The sequence below is a fragment of the Danio rerio genome, chromosome 22 (genome assembly GCF_052040795.2).
Source record: "Danio rerio strain M-AB ecotype USA chromosome 22, GRCz13ab, whole genome shotgun sequence".
NCBI lineage: Eukaryota > Metazoa > Chordata > Actinopteri > Cypriniformes > Danionidae > Danio > Danio rerio.
Window position 1 is genome coordinate 39929343 of NC_141042.1, and position 18158 is coordinate 39947500.

Consider the following 18158-nt stretch of genomic DNA (forward strand, 5'->3'; position numbering starts at 1 on the left):
TACATTGCGAGTTAACATGAATAAACAATTAACAACTTTTTACCATTCACCAACATTAGCAAAGATGAATAAATACTGTAATAAATGTATTGTTTATTATGTTAGTAAATACATTAACTAATACATACAACCTTATTGTAAAGTGGTAGCCATTCAACAATGAGTTTTCTATAATAAAGACAAACTTTGAGACTTCTCATTATAAAAATAAACTATTAAAAAATTTGTATTATTTATATTTTAACATTATTATAATTATTTATTATAATATTATATTAAATTATAACATTCTTATGACATTTAACGTTATTATAAATAACATAAAAATAAATTACATTGCGAATAAATATTAACATATTACAATAAATCTAAACGTGCATTATTTTTACAAAATCAAACTGTAAAACATCTGGAGGTTATTAATAACTACACTGGGGCAGCACAGTGGCTCAGACTGTCACCTCACAGCAAAAAGGTTGCTGGTATGAGTCATTTCTGTGTGGAGTTTGCATGTTCTCCCTGTTTTGGTGTGGGTTTCCACCACAGTCCAAACACTTGTGCTATAGGTGAATTTGAACATAGTGTAGAAGTGTCTGTGAATACGAGAGTGTATGGGTGTTTCACAGTGCTGGGTTGCAGCTGGAAGGCTGTGTAAAACATATGCCAAAGTAATATCCAGTTCCTTACGCTGTGGCGACCCCTGATATTAAGCTGAAGGAAAATGCAGGTTCTTTTGTCTGCCCACTCATGATTAGCAGATCCTAATAAAAATGTCTTTGAGGCTCCCTTCCGCTGTCTCTCTTGTAGCAGGCTTCTTTCTTATCCTGAAATAACAGAATCATCAGTCATTATTTTTGTCCATCATCAGTAACTAGATCATTATTGACATTAATGTTTGTATTTTTTATTGTCTTTTTATTGGACATCAAGACTGCATTGATTTGATTGATAACATTAATTTACAGTTTAAAAGTAACACTGAAATATTTTTACAGTTTAAAATAATAATGATTTTTAATTTCAATACATTGTAAATGGTCCATTTGAGTATTAATAGACTGTCTGCTTAATATCTGTTGATTCTGCTCCTTCAACAGATATTAACTGACCCTAACCCTTAATTTACCAAGTACATGTCAACTTACACCAACCCTAACCGCAACCCTAACAGTCTACTTATAATCTAATGAGAATTAGATGGCATGTAGATGCAATGCAGCTTAAATTCAACAAACAGACCATCAAAATAAAATGTGACCATATATTTTATTAATGTGAGGTCAAAGCTGATTTGTTAGCATCATTACTTTAGTGTCAGGTGATCCTTCAGAAATCATTGTAATAGGCTAATTTGTTTGATGCAGTTGATATTAATATTAACATTAATAAAAGTAATCATTGGGAACACTTTTAAGTGACACTATAATATTACTTACCTTGAATGAAGTCTGGCAAGGAAAAACAAAGTGGTAGAGTGAGTGGAGGACGATCCAAAATCTAGAAAGAAGTAATAAAAAATATATATATTACTAACACATTTTAAGAAATGGATACTTGTATTAAACAAGGGTGCATAAAACAGATCAGAAGAGAGTTAAGATTTCTGATTCAAATACTTTTCAATTTAAACTTTCTATTCAACAATGAATCCTGAAATAACAAAACATGATAAAAATAAGAAATCTTGCTTGATCAGCAGCAAATTATGAATACAATATTAAATTTTGGACTGGAGCACTGATGCTGTAAATTCAGCTTTGAGAAAAGCAATGTAAAAAATTGTTTAAAACCACTCACTTATGTTTGGATGTCAAAACTAAAATAACTGCAATCAAGACATGTATCAGATGCATGATAATGTAGGGATTTCTTATAAAAATGCACATGAATCTATTTAACAGTTAATTATAGTCTTACCTGTGTTTCCTCCAGCTCTGTGATTAGCTCCCTTCATCTTGGCTCTTTTCTTCTGTTGTAGGGGTAATTTTGTCACTCCTGAAACCACAGAGCACTTTTTAAAATTAATATTAGTTTACATAACTGTGAAATATCAAAGTAACACATATGTACTAACTTTAACATTTTAATTCGCTCTTGTTGACAGTACAGTGCTTATTTTAGGCTTAATAAAGTATACTACCTCCAATAAAACATTGTCAAACCTCTCATCTACACATAAAATGTAATTAAAAGCCAACACTTTTATAAACAATAGCTAGCCTAATGCTAACGTTACCTCTGCTAAAACTCTAACGGACTTTTTCCAAAGACACAACAGTCGCTATAAAAACATGTTCAACAGAAATATGTCAATTACCAGTAAGAAAAGTGTCAGAAACAGTTATATGTAACATTTGCGTGATTTTAGCGACTAAACTCACCTGAAATTAGTGAAAACTGCCGCATGAGAGAAGTGCTGTTGACGATCAGGTGTCGTCGTTGCTCCGTTTCCATGACAACGCTCTCTGCTGCAGTGCTTGAATGGGGCTCGGTAATGGACACTTTAAAGTCACGCAGCATTTACATAAACATTTAAACAATTCATAAACATATTAAATAATGACATTTAATATTAAATCTTGATTTTTAAACTTAATTTTGTTTTGTTTTAATAATAACCTGTTATATTAAAAACCTCTTGTAGTTTACTAAACTTTGCTTTTATTAATAACTATATTTTTATTTAGTGCCTCATTCGTTTAAAATGTAAAAAGTGTTAAACAAACGTACTTATATCAGGTACAGAACAGCCAACAACATTAAAAACATCACCGGGTGGGCCATCGGTTAGCCACTGGTGTCCAGACGGCGATCCACCCACGGTAATCCGCTGGTGGCGTGCCACCCAAAAAACACCGGTGGGCCGACATAACTTTTAGAATGGGCGGCTTGCCGCTGGTAAGCCGACAGCGGTCCGCCCATATCAAGCCGCTGAATTTGTGCCGACCAAAAAACGCCGACGGTCCGCCAACTCATTGTTTGCTGGGATACAGTATACACATTTTTTATTTGTGATTTAACTGGTCTGGATTATATTTATATTGAAAATGTTAATAAAATAATATACATTTTAATTGCAAATTAGTTTATTGTTTAAACCTACACGAGAAATTCTAATGAATGATTAACGTTACATACCTCGTCCGTTACCTCACATCCACACAGAGGAAAGAAAGTTGACCACGCACCTCACAAAACGCCAAACCTGAAGGAAATTACAGACTGTAAAATAAATAATAAACATACAAAACATTATTTATCAAAACTTTGAGTTAATATGTTCTGTGTAAAGCTACATTTGGTAAATCATTCATTAACCTACACAGAAGAGCCTGAGCACAGTTAAAACAATTCATCCGCAAAATGCATACACGATCCGCAAGTTACATAGTGTCTGTCTGTCAAGTAATTATATTAATATTTTTCAATAAATAGACCTTTTTCACAGCGGAATTGAACACCGGAAGCGCCCTTCGAAGCAGTGTATCGATATTTCCGGGTTCGCTAGGAGTCGCAGAGACATGACAGCCTCGGGACAGCGGATGACTTTCTCACGGTCAACTTTGCCATAATTTGGACAGGAAGATGTTGTTCGGTGAATTTGTAAAACTGCCTTAATAAAACAGCATTTAAAAGATGATACCGATTTGCAGAGTTTGTGCAGAAAACGTGTCTTACACAGCGTTTGCCACGTCAGGTTCCAGTAAGGTGCACAGCCAACAGCATAAAATCTGCTCATTCAAGCCATTCGTAAACGAGATTAACCTGGCTATTTAACGTTAACATCCAGCAGGATGAGTTTTATGTCAGTAGTCCCGTCTGTAAACTGTGCTAACCCCCTCCTTCCTATTTATTCAGAGTCAGATATAGTGAATGGCGAGGCAGCTGTACAGGCGAGTTGCTATCGGTTAATACATTACAGTTTGTTTAATGCTCGTGAGGTTTTCTCAAGTCTGGAAACACGTTAGCTCCTACTCGTGGATAATATTCATTTTTATTATTTATTTAAAGAACAGCAAATAACATTTTACAATACAAAAATGTACATACCAGGGGGTAATAATAAATAAAATACAAATATACAAAATGTAATATAACATATGTAATAATGAAATACATTGTAGAGTTCACGCATTTTAAAGTGGGTCGAGTTTCTTGTTTAGAGAGCTGATACTGGTATTATACAAGCATATTTCAGTCATCAATACCTTAAAATCTGGTTTCATATTAGTAAATTTATATTTATGAATGTACAATTTTGTTAACAACATAAGCAAATTAAATAAATAAAACTATTTTCCTCTAGATTAGGATAATCAAGTAAAGCCCAAATGTACATTTATCCATAATGAAAGAGGTTTTGAACACAAAAGAATCGTTATCGTCATTTTGCAACTCACCCCATAAGCTGACTATGTACAATGCCAAAATAAGTGTAAAACTGTCTCCTCATATTCGTTACAAAAATACAATTTACATCAATCCCACTTTTAAATTTTTGCAAACAATGTTTTGCTGGATAAAACCTGTGGATGAGTGTATAGGACATTTCTTTAATTCTATTTCTAACATGATATTTCTGTGGTAACAGCCACACTTTTCTTCAATTCACCCTTTAATAAAGACATATAATAAAATTGAATATAAGGTACAGTAATGATTTCTTTTTTGAAAAGAGTATGAATAGCTCTATCATCGCTCTATATATCTTGGTATTTAGTAAAACAAAATTTGCCGACATAAGATTTAGTAATATCAAAAGACGATGCATCAGAAGGATGGTCTTATTAATACCTCTAAATAACATATATGAATACCATGTCTCTGAAGGAATTGAACCAATAACAGTTTAAAACTTGCTGGGTTATTGAGATTTTTTAATAAAGGACTTCATTGTAAGAAAAGTATACCATCTTTATTATATAACTGACTAAACAAATAATTTTGCTGTCAAATCAATTAAAAAAAAAGAGATTTGCATTTGTATGAACTATCTATTATTCCAAAATAACAACAATGTAGGGATAAATCATGCTTATAGATTAATGACCACGATGAGCACTTGTTTGTGGAAGGCAGATAGCTTAACTGGAGTTTTGTCTATATTATAAAACCATAGACCACCAGTCTTTAATGAAACATAATAATCTCCACTTTGAAGTGCATTCAGCATACGAGTGTACTCCCGCATATAACTTGAAACGGCATTCAACCCCCTTTAATATTGTCTTCCATGATTTTCCCTGTCATTCGTCTTTCGGGAGATCGTGGTCATTAAAGTAAGAGTGTCGTTTTTGAGTTGGAGCAGCTGGGAACGCAGCAATCACAGCGATGAGATGACCCTGCCATTCTTTCTTGCTCCGTCGCATTGAAACCGGATGTTGTGGTACACTGCTTCGCTTACCGGAACCAGGAAGTGTGAAAAAGGCCTATTGCCTTAAATCTCTTTTGTGTTAAAGCGAAATAATCCTATTTTACTACATATCCCATAATGCCTTGATATTGACGTCGTCCCCGCCTCCAATTTCTCCCTTCTGATTGGCTGTTGGAAGTACGGTAAGACGATAGGGACAAACTTAACGGGCTTGCTATCCACCGGCTACACGTAGCACCACAAATATTAGCGTTTTAACCACAGCGTAAACAGAATAATTAAACAAAATACCAATGTTTAGAAAAAATACATCAACTATATAAAATATATGAGTGAAATTTATGAGACTGATGCGCTGTTTTAGTGCAGGAGTCGCGTAGTCACGGTTGTTCTATGCTAACACAGTGACCATGGCTGCCGTGTTTTTGAAAACTCACATCAACGGAACTATAAACAAACATCTGCTGTGAGTTACAAACTACTTAGTAATATATTCAACACATTTATATGAGTGTGTGTGTGCATGAATCCGGCTGAATGAATCAATACAGTTAACGTTATGCGGGTTTGCACTGATATCAGTCGATCTGTCAGATTTGACATTCAAACTTTGCTTCAAGCCTAAAGTTAATTGATTTATTTCAAACTAATTAACTTCGACTTTTATAGTTTAACTGCAGTTAAATCTTTTTGAATACTGAGGTTGTATATTTTTGCAGAAAGCATTGGATTTAAAAAAAAATAAAATATGTACTGCAAGGTGAATGGAGATGCTTGTATTATGTGTATGAAATGTTTTACTTAATGTTATTCTTTTAAAATACTGTAATAATAAGCGTTTTTTAAATTAAAATACTTATAATATTAATGTTTTCACATTAAATAAGAGGTCACCTCTTGAGATGTCCAGCGTTTGCCCTTCACAGCACAATTACTTCATTCAGACACTTTACTAAACAAATCAAAACAAATCTACTTGCACTATATTCAGTAACATGAGGTAAAGTTGGTTTTATATTGGCACATTCAGACTCAGCTTCGAGTAAAGCATAGTTTTAAAAGGCTACTTAAATTGTAAAGGCTTTAAAAAGGTATTGTTGTGAGCACAACTTGTGACAATGTCCCTATATTGTTTACAATGCTACTTTGGATATTCTGTTTAATATCACATATAAATAAGTATGACGTCAGACTAACATTAGCACTATTTCATTGACTGTGAACAATGTTGTACATTGACAGTCATTAGCAAATGATTTCCCTGTTTAGAATTTGCAATTAATACTTTTCTGAAATCATATTAAAGGTAAATAAAAGTAAATGTGCAAATATAAAACCAACTTTACCCCAATATTCAGTAATATTTATAAACTGTCCTCACGGAGGCGAAGCAGTGGCGCAGTAGGTAGTGCTGTCGTCTCACAGCAAAAGGTCGCTGGTTCGAGCCTCGGCTCAGTTGGTGTTTCTGTGTGGAGTTTGCATGTTCTCCCTGCGTTCGTGTGGGTTTCCTCCGGGTGCTTCGGTTTCCCCCACAGTCCAAAGACATGCGGTACAGGTGAATTGGATAGGCTAAATTGTCCATAGTGTATGAGTGTGTGTGTGAATGTGTGGATGTTTCCCAGAGATGGGTTGCGGCTGGAAGGGCATCCGCTGCGTAAAAACTTGCTGGATAAGTTGGCAGTTCATTCCACTGTGGCGACCTTGGATTAAAAAAGAGACTACGCCAACAAGAAAATGAATGAATGAATAAATGAATGAATGTCCTCATGGACTGCATCTAATCTGACTTGAGTTTAGAAATGACATACTAGAAAGTCCAGTATCTTTTACAGGGTAATTAAGTAAGATGTATAACTTGTGACTAGACATGCTGAAACTTAATAATACAGTATCTTGTGATAATAAAAATGCATTTGTTATTGCCTATTATGGTATTGCCTATGTTGTTGCCTATTAATACAATTTAGATTGTTGTATTGGCAATGGTTTTCTTCACAGCACCAAATTCGTGCAGAGGCTTTTATTTTTTGAAACATTTTCCACGTTAATCTTACCTGTGACATCCATGAGATATTGATTGAAAATGCTCTTTGTCAACAATGTATAATAAGTCTTTATTAACATTAGTCAATTAATCTAAACTCAATGAAAACTACTTGTGAAGCATTTATTAATCTTAGATAATGTTGATTTCTTGGTTTAAAATCAAACGTCCATAAAAATTATGAATAGAATTGTCATTTTTATAGAAAGAATTTCAAGGCGCAGCCTTGGGCTGGAGGGGGTCCGGTTCGGGGACCACAAGGTTGGAAATGGCTGATATAGATATGCAAATATAATGAAATTTCATTTTAATTTTACAACCAATTCTGCACATGTGGCTTGGAAAACGCTCATTTAAATACAAATTTTCTTTCGGCGAATTTTCATTTTACATTTCAAAATGAATTTCAATTTGGCTATTCATATTGTTTTATTAACAGTATCGTATGATATATCATCAAATAAGCAAAAAGGAAAGTTTGCTGCTATCTTATACATTCCTATGAAGCTCTTTAGAACAATCTGTATTAATACATGAACGAATAAATAAATGAAAATGCTCTGTTAACTGCAGGACGCTGATCTGGACCAAAGGATCCGTCAGACATGGCTCTGTGGGTAAGATGTGTCATTATTTCATCCATATTCTGCAGTTTGCTTGTTATTGTTGTCTTCTAGTGTGTTTATCAGTGTGTTTCTGTGTGCACAGGCCGGATCGAGAAGGTGGTCATCGCTAACAGAGGAGAGATCGCCTGTCGGGTGATGCGGACAGCTAGGAAGATGGGGGTTCGTTCGGTCGCGGTTTACAGCGACGCAGACAGACATTCCATGCATGTGGCCATGGTGAGAACATCAATTTTTATGCCTCCTGTGAAAGTTATAATGTTCTTTAAATGTTTCCCAAGTGATGTTTAACAGAGGAAGGACATTTCTTTCCACATTATTTCCTAATAGATCTTCCTTTAGTATAAAGTTTTGTTTTGGATGCATTGCCTTTAGTATGGTCTTAGATTTTATTGTATTTTTTTAAATCATTATCTTTCTTATCAAAAGTATACAGTATGAAAGTTGTTGAAAACCATATTTAATGATGTTCCTGAAAACTTGACACATCTTAAGCTTAATATTTGACAGATTTTTTCCATCGTTAAAAGATAGTCATGTTAAATAGTGAAAATCTTTATGTGTCACCAGGCGGACGAAGCGTATCACATCGGTCCAGCAGCGTCTCAGCAGAGTTACCTGTGCATGGACAAGATCCTGGATGTGGCCAAGAAGTCATCAGCACAGGTGAGCTCACCAAAACAGGCTAATAAACACTTCACAGACTGCTTGGCTGTGTCCGAAACCGCATACTTCCATACTATACAGTACTCTAAAATCAGTATGCGAGCCGAGTAGTATGTCCAAATTCATAGAATGCGAGGAGTACCCGGAAGACTTACTACTTCCGGCGAGATTCTGGAGTGCGCATCCCATGCATGCTGCGCTATCCCATAATGCCCTACGAGCTAATTCATGAATGGGAGTAAAGCGACGCAACTGACGTAAGTAGGTCACGTGACCATGACAAAATGGCGGATGTAGTACATCCGAATTCCATTCATACTTTTCACATTCATACTGTAAAGAATGTACTTTTCCATTGGCCAATTACTACGTTTAAATTCAAATGCAGTACCTACTGAGTAGTAGGCGGTTTCGGGCGCAGCCTCTGTGTTGTTGTTGTTGTTGTGTAGCATTCATTGTGTGTATGTGTGTTGTTTTAGTGATTAAAATACAGGATAGAATACAGTAAGCCTTTACCCTGTTAACACACCCAAATAGGCTAGTCTCCGACTAAGGCATTGCGATCACAACTTGGCTGTAATTAAATAGAATTAAAAACCTTTATTAAGCAAAAGTCAAAGTGAAAGGAAAGGGAAAAAACTAAATGAAAATAAACGAATAAATAAAATCAGTCCATCAAATTCATTTAAAATTAATTTTAATAATTCTTTTTATTTAATATCAAATAGTTTGAGTACTTGGAATATTTGTTATACTATACAGCGGGAAAATAAGTATTGAACATGTCACCATTTTCCTCAGAAAGCAAATTTCTAAAGGTGCTGCTGACTTGAAATGTTTACCAGATGTTGGTAACAACTAAAGAAATCCATATATACAAAGAAAACAACACTAATTAGTTTACAAATGAAGTAATAAACTGAAATGACACAGGGGAAAAAGTATTGAACACATGAAGAAAGGAAGGTGTAGAAAGACATGGAACGCCCAGACAGCAGATGAAATCTCTCAGTAGTTCTTCAGCAACCCTCTGCCCTTCCTCAGTGTAAATGAACATCAGCTGCTTCATGAACATCTACAGTAGCATGAGGCTGAAGATGAAGCCAGGGTGGACGATGATCCAAAACACAGCCAAGGAAACTCTCAAATGCTTTCAGAGAAAGAAAATCAAGCTGTAGAATGACCCAGCCAATCAGGAGTCCAGTAAAACTGATTTATTATTGTGTATAAATCATGTCTCTGCATTCCTGGAGGCCATTTTAACATGCCATTTTAACATTTTAAAAATATCAGGCCATTCACCATCATCAAAAGTCAGGTTCAGGTCTCTTCTTCTATTAAGATCTTATTGTGTTTTGTTTTTATTAGGCGGTTCACCCTGGATATGGTTTCCTCTCTGAAAACACTGAGTTTGCTGAACAGTGCAAACAGGAAGGCATCATCTTCATTGGGCCTCCATCATCAGCCATTCGGGACATGGGCATCAAAAGGTACAGTTAATATAGGGAAGAATGTAGTTATTTGTCTTTAGCAACCACATTTTTAATCAACCTTTGTAAGTAGTTTGGACAGAACTATGTGCAGGTATAGTGTGTCCACCGTCATATTGGAGTGATAGAAACACAACAAGTACTTGTTCTCGTGTGGGATCGGAAAACTAGTGTAATGACGGCATGCCATCTTTAACAGACTCGGGCAAACTCCGCCTCTCCTTTCACTCCGCCCTGAAGCCCCAGCTGGCCCTCTTTGGCCCAAGGTATTCAGCGGGCCAAAATAGGCCAGCTGCTGGCCCCCGAGAAAGCCTCGCTTTGGCTCGATCAGGCCCCGGCATTAACATGCATTAACATGTCTCCGTGTAAACGTCTACAGAACAAGATTTGCAAAGAAACTGCGATTTAAAAGATCTGTTCAGCTCTTTCTGATCAGCTGCAGTTCAAGAATGAGTTTTACATGTTTAAAACTAATCATGTGTTATTTTCCTTTCCCTTTTTGTCTAGGGTTTGGGAATGGAAATAACAAAGTAAGCTAAAATTTGTACTTTAGAGCAAAATTAGACAAAGGTTAACCAGTTAAACTCTGCGTGACGTCATCGACTTTCGCTTTCAGATTTAAAGGGCTAGCATTGCACCAGACCCCTGTGAGTGGTTTCGTTTGAAAGTGTACAATCTGTATTTTATGCACATATGCATCAGTTTGGTTTTAATCTACTGTACAAAAGTTATGTACACTTAAATACACAGTATTTTGGAGACCCGAGCTGGGTATTGAACATTGGTTCATTTTCATATTTTTCATATGACACATGTACAAGTTATAGCTCAAATGAAAGCTCTTGCCGGTGCTCATACGGTTCTAGCGTTCTGTTTACTGAATTATATTCACATATCAAACAGTTGCTGAATGAATCGCGGTGTTTCCATGGCGCAGAAGTGAAAGCAATACATTTATGATCAATAAGCAGCCCCAGATAGCACAGACAGCTGTCATCTCTTACCTTATGCTGTGCGCTTCAGGGCCATTCTCCTCTGTTTTTGAGGTGATGTGCATAAGTAATCCTTTTATATGTCTGATGTGCTCCAAACACAGTGAATTATGTTTGATCAAACAAAAGAATAGTGAAATATGAAAAAATTATCGCTCCCTGTGGCTTGTACAGCACCTCTCATCAGTTGCAATACAATAACTTTTGCATAGATTATGGTGGAGACATTTTTCTTTTTTCCTATGATTACAGACATGTGCAGGAACCACCAAAATTAATAATAGCACGCTAAACCACACAGAACCTAAAAAGTACACTTTCAAATTTGAGTTTATAAAAAAAAATACAAAAAGCAACTCATTATTTAGGTGTTTATTATAATATACAGACATTTTAAACAATTTCAATAGTTTTATGAAAATGCAAAGGGTTTTCTTTAAAATAATACCAAATTTTTGCATTTACACCCCTGCATGTGGATTTGGGAAGCTTTTAAATTTGGGTAGGCAAAATCCAGGCGGAAATCCCAAAATAACAGCAGAGTTTAACTTTAAATAATAAACTAAATTGAGGAATCACTTCAGTCCTCTGCCTTGAAAATGTGAAACAATCACAAGATGAGGAAACTTAAATCTTTTATTTTTTAGTTTTTTGTCATATATTAATAATTATGGAAGACAATAAGACCCAATCCCAGTTCTTTTTTTGTACCCCTACCCCTTCCTTTTAGCCCTTTCAACCGAGTGTGAAGGGGAAAGGCTTTAAAATTAAGCCCTAACACCCCATTCATACGGGGCTTCAGCGTCAACGCTTGACTGAAGGCGTGTCTGAAGTTGGGGCTGACATGATCGTCATAGCAGCGTCAGCCAATGAAATTCAGTCAGCAATAGGTCACTGTCTAGCTGGTGTATTTCCATACAGCGATCTGATTGGCAGATGCTGAGCTAGTCCCAACTTCTGCTGCGAGCAACGACTCTGAAGTGGCGCCGACGGATCCACAATGCAACGACTAATCTCACCCATTCAAAGTGAATTGGTAGCGTTGACGCTGACGCCCCGTGTGAAGGGGGCGTAAGAATTGGGACAGCACAACACCTGCACACATCATTATTGGTCATCACGATCTCTTGCTTCATATGTGGTCAGACGATGGCGACTGCTGTAGTTATTCCAGTTGTGTTATTTTTTGGTATTTACCTTTAGGAAATCACTGAAGGCAACGATATCATGTTGTCATGACGATCTAATGTGGCAATAAGAACTATCGTAACTGTACTGTGCATATACACAGTGGCCATATTCATCAATGTAAACACACCAAAAACAACGTTAACGTTATAGCAGACATTGTAAAAGCTCATTCACAGCCACTAGACTTTTCTGACAGGGTTTTTGAGTGTCATCGAGTGTCAGAATGTCGTGGGACTGCTGTACAGGAGTTATTATTATATTATTAAACTCATGTTTGCTATAAAGCAGTAAAATTGCTATTTAATTCAGAACCGCTGGATTCAGCTGTGTTGTTCATCCTCTGATATATGTAAAAATACATATTTATTTGTGCCTATTTCAGTACATCCAAACACATCATGTCAGCTGCCGGCGTGCCAATCATCGAGGGCTACCATGGAGACGACCAATCAGATGCGAGACTTCAGAGCGAGGCAGCGAGGATTGGTTACCCTGTGATGATTAAAGCGGTTCGAGGAGGCGGCGGAAAGGTACAGCTTGTGCTGTTTTCACTCAATTATTACACAGTTATTGCTGACTTGATGATGTTTTGTCCTGCAGGGAATGCGAATCGCGCAGTCTGAAGCAGAGTTTCATGAACAGCTGGAGTCCGCAAGAAGAGAAGCTCGCAAATCCTTTAATGATGACGTGATGCTGATTGAGAAGTTTGTTGAAAACCCCAGGTATGCTTGACTCCTGTGTGTTTGAGGATATGTGTGTTGACTAGTGGTGTAATGGATCACAAATTCAACTCAATTCATCTTTATTTCTCTAGTAATGGGCAGGGATTTTGTCTATTTTTTTAATAAATTTCAGTACTGAAATTCAGTATCGTGACAGGTCTAATACAGTGAAAGATTCAGTTCATTTACTTGAGTTTGATAAATGGCTTCTAAAATGTGTGCCAACATACAAACTTTACTGTTCGTATCACATTACGGTTTTTGAGTCACGCATCAGACCATTTTTTGGAAAGAAAAAACATCCATAAGAAGGGAAAAAGACATATAATTTGCTTTCCGTTTATTACAAAACAGTACTGCTAGAAACTGTTGGTTTTAAAGGGCCATGAAACCCCCTCGTTTCAGCAGGGTGTTTTCACACCTCTACTTTGGAAAAAGACAGAAAAGTGGGCGTGTCCAGCTTTGTTTAGGGGGAGTGTCGGAGGAAGAAAAGAGGCATGGTGTGGGAGTGTCTATTTGGGCACGCTGAGTTTCAGAGTCAAAACACACACACACACACGGGGAGAAAGTGACTGTGTTTACATGGACATGTGTTGTCAAATTATTTGACAAATTATTAAATGTTGGACTTTAACTGCAGTTTGGCTCTTTCATTCAGAGATTTAATTCATGTCCGTTGCGAAAAACGAGATATTTGATTCGAGGAGCTGCTCTAAGCGTGTATTTTTCATGCAATGTTTGATACCGCACGGCGAATGAGAGAAAAAAACCCTCAGCATTTCCTGGAAACTTAGATGCACACGGCAGGTAGTGTCAGAAAGCCGCGTGTGTTATTCCGGTCACAAAATGCGGTAAAAACCCTACACGAGGTTAAAGTTTGGTTTTGGTGCTAACATGTTTTCACTCGGTGCAATAGTTAACTTAGTTCGATACGAACAAACTGAATAAACAAAGAGCACTGGTCGCTCACTTACCAAATCTGTAGAGACAGGACAATCACCAGCAACTAGAGCCGCGTCTTTATTAAGAGAAGACTACAAGCGAATCCGGATCTCAGCATTTGCAGATGAGAACAGCTCTCAGGCAAACAATCTTAGACACGTAAGTTATTGTTGTCGCGCGTCGCGTACACTGTTAATACACACGTGACTCCAGCTGAGCTCTCACAGAAAGAAAATGAAAACTTCTGCAGCAACTGCAGCAAACTATAAAAGCAACACTTCACGCTTGTTTTGCCAACACAACGTGGCGTCTCTGTCGTCTACACTCTGACAGTAATGAATATTAATGAAGTTGCACAATAGAGCGCGCTGATTGGTTTGAACCAAGCCTTACTCATGCATTAATGCAGCACACTGTAAGACGTAATAAGACACACTCTGGCACAGACGTCCAGTCTGCACGCTGGAATACACACTATTATCTCATGGCCGTGACGCAGCTTCAAAAATTCGTTTCAAACCAGAAGTACAAATTTGCTTGAAATAACGCAAAAACAACCAATTTACACTTTTTAGTGAAATAAAGGTGTCCTGATAGTGTTTTTAGCAGTGTGGGACACATATACGACTGTCAACAGCTTAAAACATGTGTCTTGGTGTTTCATGACCCTTTAACAAACAGAACTTGTGACAATGTAACCTGCTCACCTAATGTTTAAGTTTGTAATATTTATATTATTTGCTAATTAACAACCACCTTATATGGAGCTCTGAATCCAACATTTCGGAGTCTGTTACTGTCCACCGGAGGTCACATTTCAGTCACGAGTGCATGCTTTGAGAGCTAAACTTGCATTGGGTGGGTTAAATAACCAAAACAAAGACAGACATTCCAGCATGTAATGCACATTTTCAAAACAGTATATCTGAATTCAGCATTGGATAACTGAAAAACAATGCTAGAGTTCGTGCAAGTTTGTTAAGTCCAATGGAACGCACTCGTGCCTTCCAGGCACTCCTAGTTGAATGAATGCCGCCTATGCATCACGAGTCAAGTGACAAGAACTGACCGATCAGCTTCAGCTTGTATGGAATATACACATTTCAGTAGACTAATTATCTCAGACTAACACAGAACACACATCACTGCAGTGCTTTTTAATGTTCTCCATAAATAAAACTATGAGAGTGTCAGCAATGTTTTGTCAGCTTGTCATTCTCTGAGAAAACGGTTGATGGTCGCCTAGCAACCTACGAAACCTGCCCCATAGATTGTTCGTAACTTTAGCTGAAAATTGTAAAAACTTTCTCGATCAGAATGCAAATTTGAATAATGATTAATAAACAAATGCAAATATAATCAATTATTGTTCATGTTGTGTGGGTGTCTGAATTGAGATGCTGATCTTTCATTGATTAATTGTGCAGCGTTACATTGAAAGCGCTGATGCAGGCTAAACAAGCAGTGACTGAAAACACCTTTGACAACCTGAGAAAGCATTTGGGTCACAGGAAGACAAAAAAGTTTTCACACATGCTATTTGTGGGAGGCAGTCTCTCTGCGAACGTTACAAATGTCGGATTAATCTACAAGTTAAAAGAAGTTATTAATCCGTGCATGCCCAACAGTGGGTTGCTGCTCTGTTACACCGCTAGTGTTGACTGATTTTGATGTTTTCAATGTGTAAGTGTTTATGCTGCTGTTTTAGACACGTGGAGGTGCAGGTGTTTGGAGATCAGTATGGGGACGCTGTGTATCTGTTTGAGAGGGACTGCAGTGTTCAGAGACGACACCAGAAGATCATCGAGGAGGCTCCAGGGGTAAAAACAAATCACACCGCTTGTGTCTTATTATTTTGGGATCCAGATTTACATATGCATTTTATACAGGGCTCGAAATGAACCTTTTTTCTTGGTAGCACCGGTGCTCCTATAACTTCAAAAAGTCAGGTGCACTAAAGAATATGTAGTCGCACCTGCCAAAATTATGAGCACCGTTACTACACATGTTTATGAACAGATCTTATTATATATTAACTCTCTAATCACAACTAACAAATAAACAAAAATCTGTACGTGTTCACCGGCCCTGCACGCACTGCTTGAGATGAACTGAATTAACAATAATCACTGTGCTGTTCTCACGGGTGCTGTCTGATATTGCACAGATGATATTATAACTTATTATTTGCATACTTCGTCTAAATAGCAATACCGGTTTATCATAAGCTGCAATATCAGTTTAATCTCAGTGAATGCATGCTCTTTAGTGACAGCTTCCACTGCTGAGACTGCAGCTCTGCACAAGACTTTTGGCCAGCGGAGAAATTAAAATGGTCGTGCCGAACTGAGTCTGGTTTCTCTTAAGGTTTTTTTTCTTCACTCTCCTATTGGCCTTTTTTTTCCCTCTCCGCTGTCGCCACTGGCTCGCATGGTTCGGGAACAGAAAAGCTACTCATCGATGAGTTTGCTCTTTAGTGTTTGGACTCTCAGTAATGACTTCAAACCACACTGAACTGAGCTAAACTGAAATGAACTTAAACACTAAAAACTGAACTACCCTGATCCAGTTACTATGACCATTTATGTGAAGCTGCTTTGACACAATCTACATTGTAAAAGCGCTATACAAATAAAGCTGAATTGAATTGAATGGTGAACGCAGTGTCAGTCACACAATTGACAGCATCGTGGCGATTAAATGAAGGATTAGATTATGTTAGAACATCTCATGCTTAAAATGTGTAGATTCAGTGGCAAGCTCTGTTACCTGAAAACTCCGTCCCACCGGCTTTAAGGTGAATGCTTTAGTCATTTTCATAGCGGACTTTAAACACTGGAAGTCTTTTATCCACTCTTGGAAAAGTGAAAATGCTGGATTGACATTCAGCACATGATCACTAATCATATGTGCCATTATTAGTAACTTTAGGTAGTTTCTAAAATTTAATCTGTCAGTGTTGTGTTCATTCTCTAATATCGGAACTGACCGCTGATATTCACCAATCCATTCGTGTTCTGTTCTAGCGTAGTGGGCCAATAAGAAGAGCTTGAAGGCGGGGCAAGCATTGCAGGCTTTGTTTATTGCAGCAAGTTGACATGTCAACTGTTTTAAACCATTCCTGAGCGCTGCGTTTTGGTGTTTTTAGGTGCAAAGACAATAATGCGTGAATGCCTCCTAATTCCACGCATGTGGTGAACATTTTGCTGTGATAACTTGTCGCACGACATCAATTTTATGCAGTCGCACAAATGCTCCCAATTATATTTTGACGTTGTATAGATCAAATTTTATCTATACAACGTCAAAATATATTTGGAAGCATTTAACAAAATATATTTATACAACAGTTCTGTCTGGTTCTTGAAACTGATTGGCTGATAGCCGTGCGATATTTTGCCAGTAACATCACACTAAGGCCTCTTCACCCTTCACCTCTGTGTATTACTCCGCCCACATACAGCAAGCAACAAGCAGAGACGCTACAGTTTGACCAATATTACTGTTGTTAGACAACAAAATGTATTTTTGAGGCTTTTTTAGTGGAGAATGAAGTTGTTCAGATTGCAACTATGCAGTTTATTTGCAAGAATAGTGCCTATTTTTAAATATTTACAATTTCTGAGAGCTCGTCGGTTGACGTTGTCTATCCACAAGATGGCGCCAGAACCACATAATAAGTCCTTGCTCGGTGTGTTCTCTTGAGGCAAATAAAAAGCTGAAAAACGGAAGCCTCGTGGTTTTTAAGGTGGACCAGATAAAGTCAATAAGAAGCTGCGAATAAGAAGCTGGATTAAGCCTCGTCCCTCCTTATCGCAAACACAACAGCAGTCTGGTGAGAAATCTCTGTAGACGGAAGGCATTTCATTTCACGTTCAGCCTTATAATCTTAAAATGTGAGCATAATTTGCGGTCATCACCTTAAGGGGGTCACACACCAGAAGCGCCACTTCACATCACGCTATAGAGAATCATTCAAACACTAGCTCTAAAGTGACGTTGGTGAATTAGTAACGGCTTCTGCTGTTCTGATGTCAGCTGCAGATGTGAATGAATGGCGGAAGAAAGTAGTTCCTAATACAAAAGGGTTTTAGACTCTCTGTGTTTGATTTTC

General features: G+C 37.2%; 2 protein-coding genes and 1 long non-coding RNA gene across 5 annotated transcripts in view; 1 reads left to right on the forward strand and 2 right to left on the reverse strand.

The window, feature by feature from the left end:
- Positions 1 to 5786, reverse strand: part of kng1 (kininogen 1) — a 44107-nt gene extending 38321 nt beyond the window's left edge. The window contains exons 1-3 of the mRNA XM_087302672.1: positions 5437 to 5786; positions 3297 to 3437; positions 3139 to 3205 (exon numbers count right to left, since the gene is read on the reverse strand). The gene's annotated coding sequence lies outside the window, so the exon portion shown is untranslated. The remainder of the gene's footprint in view (positions 1 to 3138; positions 3206 to 3296; positions 3438 to 5436) is intronic.
- On the reverse strand, positions 604 to 2479 carry LOC147838641 (uncharacterized). Its single transcript, XR_015522366.1, has 4 exons — positions 2382 to 2479; positions 1918 to 1995; positions 1437 to 1497; positions 604 to 824 (listed from the first exon to the last, which is right to left on the reverse strand). It is a non-coding gene; the product is annotated as an uncharacterized LOC147838641 (long non-coding RNA).
- mccc1 (methylcrotonyl-CoA carboxylase subunit) overlaps positions 5554 to 18158 on the forward strand; it is a 25064-nt gene continuing 12459 nt past the window's right edge. The window contains exons 1-8 of one of the 3 annotated variants that reach the window (XM_087303246.1): positions 5554 to 6604; positions 7056 to 8035; positions 8127 to 8260; positions 8612 to 8707; positions 10076 to 10197; positions 12763 to 12910; positions 12981 to 13102; positions 15753 to 15864. In XM_087303246.1, coding sequence (XP_087159372.1) covers positions 8180 to 8260; positions 8612 to 8707; positions 10076 to 10197; positions 12763 to 12910; positions 12981 to 13102; positions 15753 to 15864 — 681 coding nt within the window. In that variant the 5' untranslated portion in view covers positions 5554 to 6604; positions 7056 to 8035; positions 8127 to 8179. 3 annotated transcript variants of the gene reach the window in all.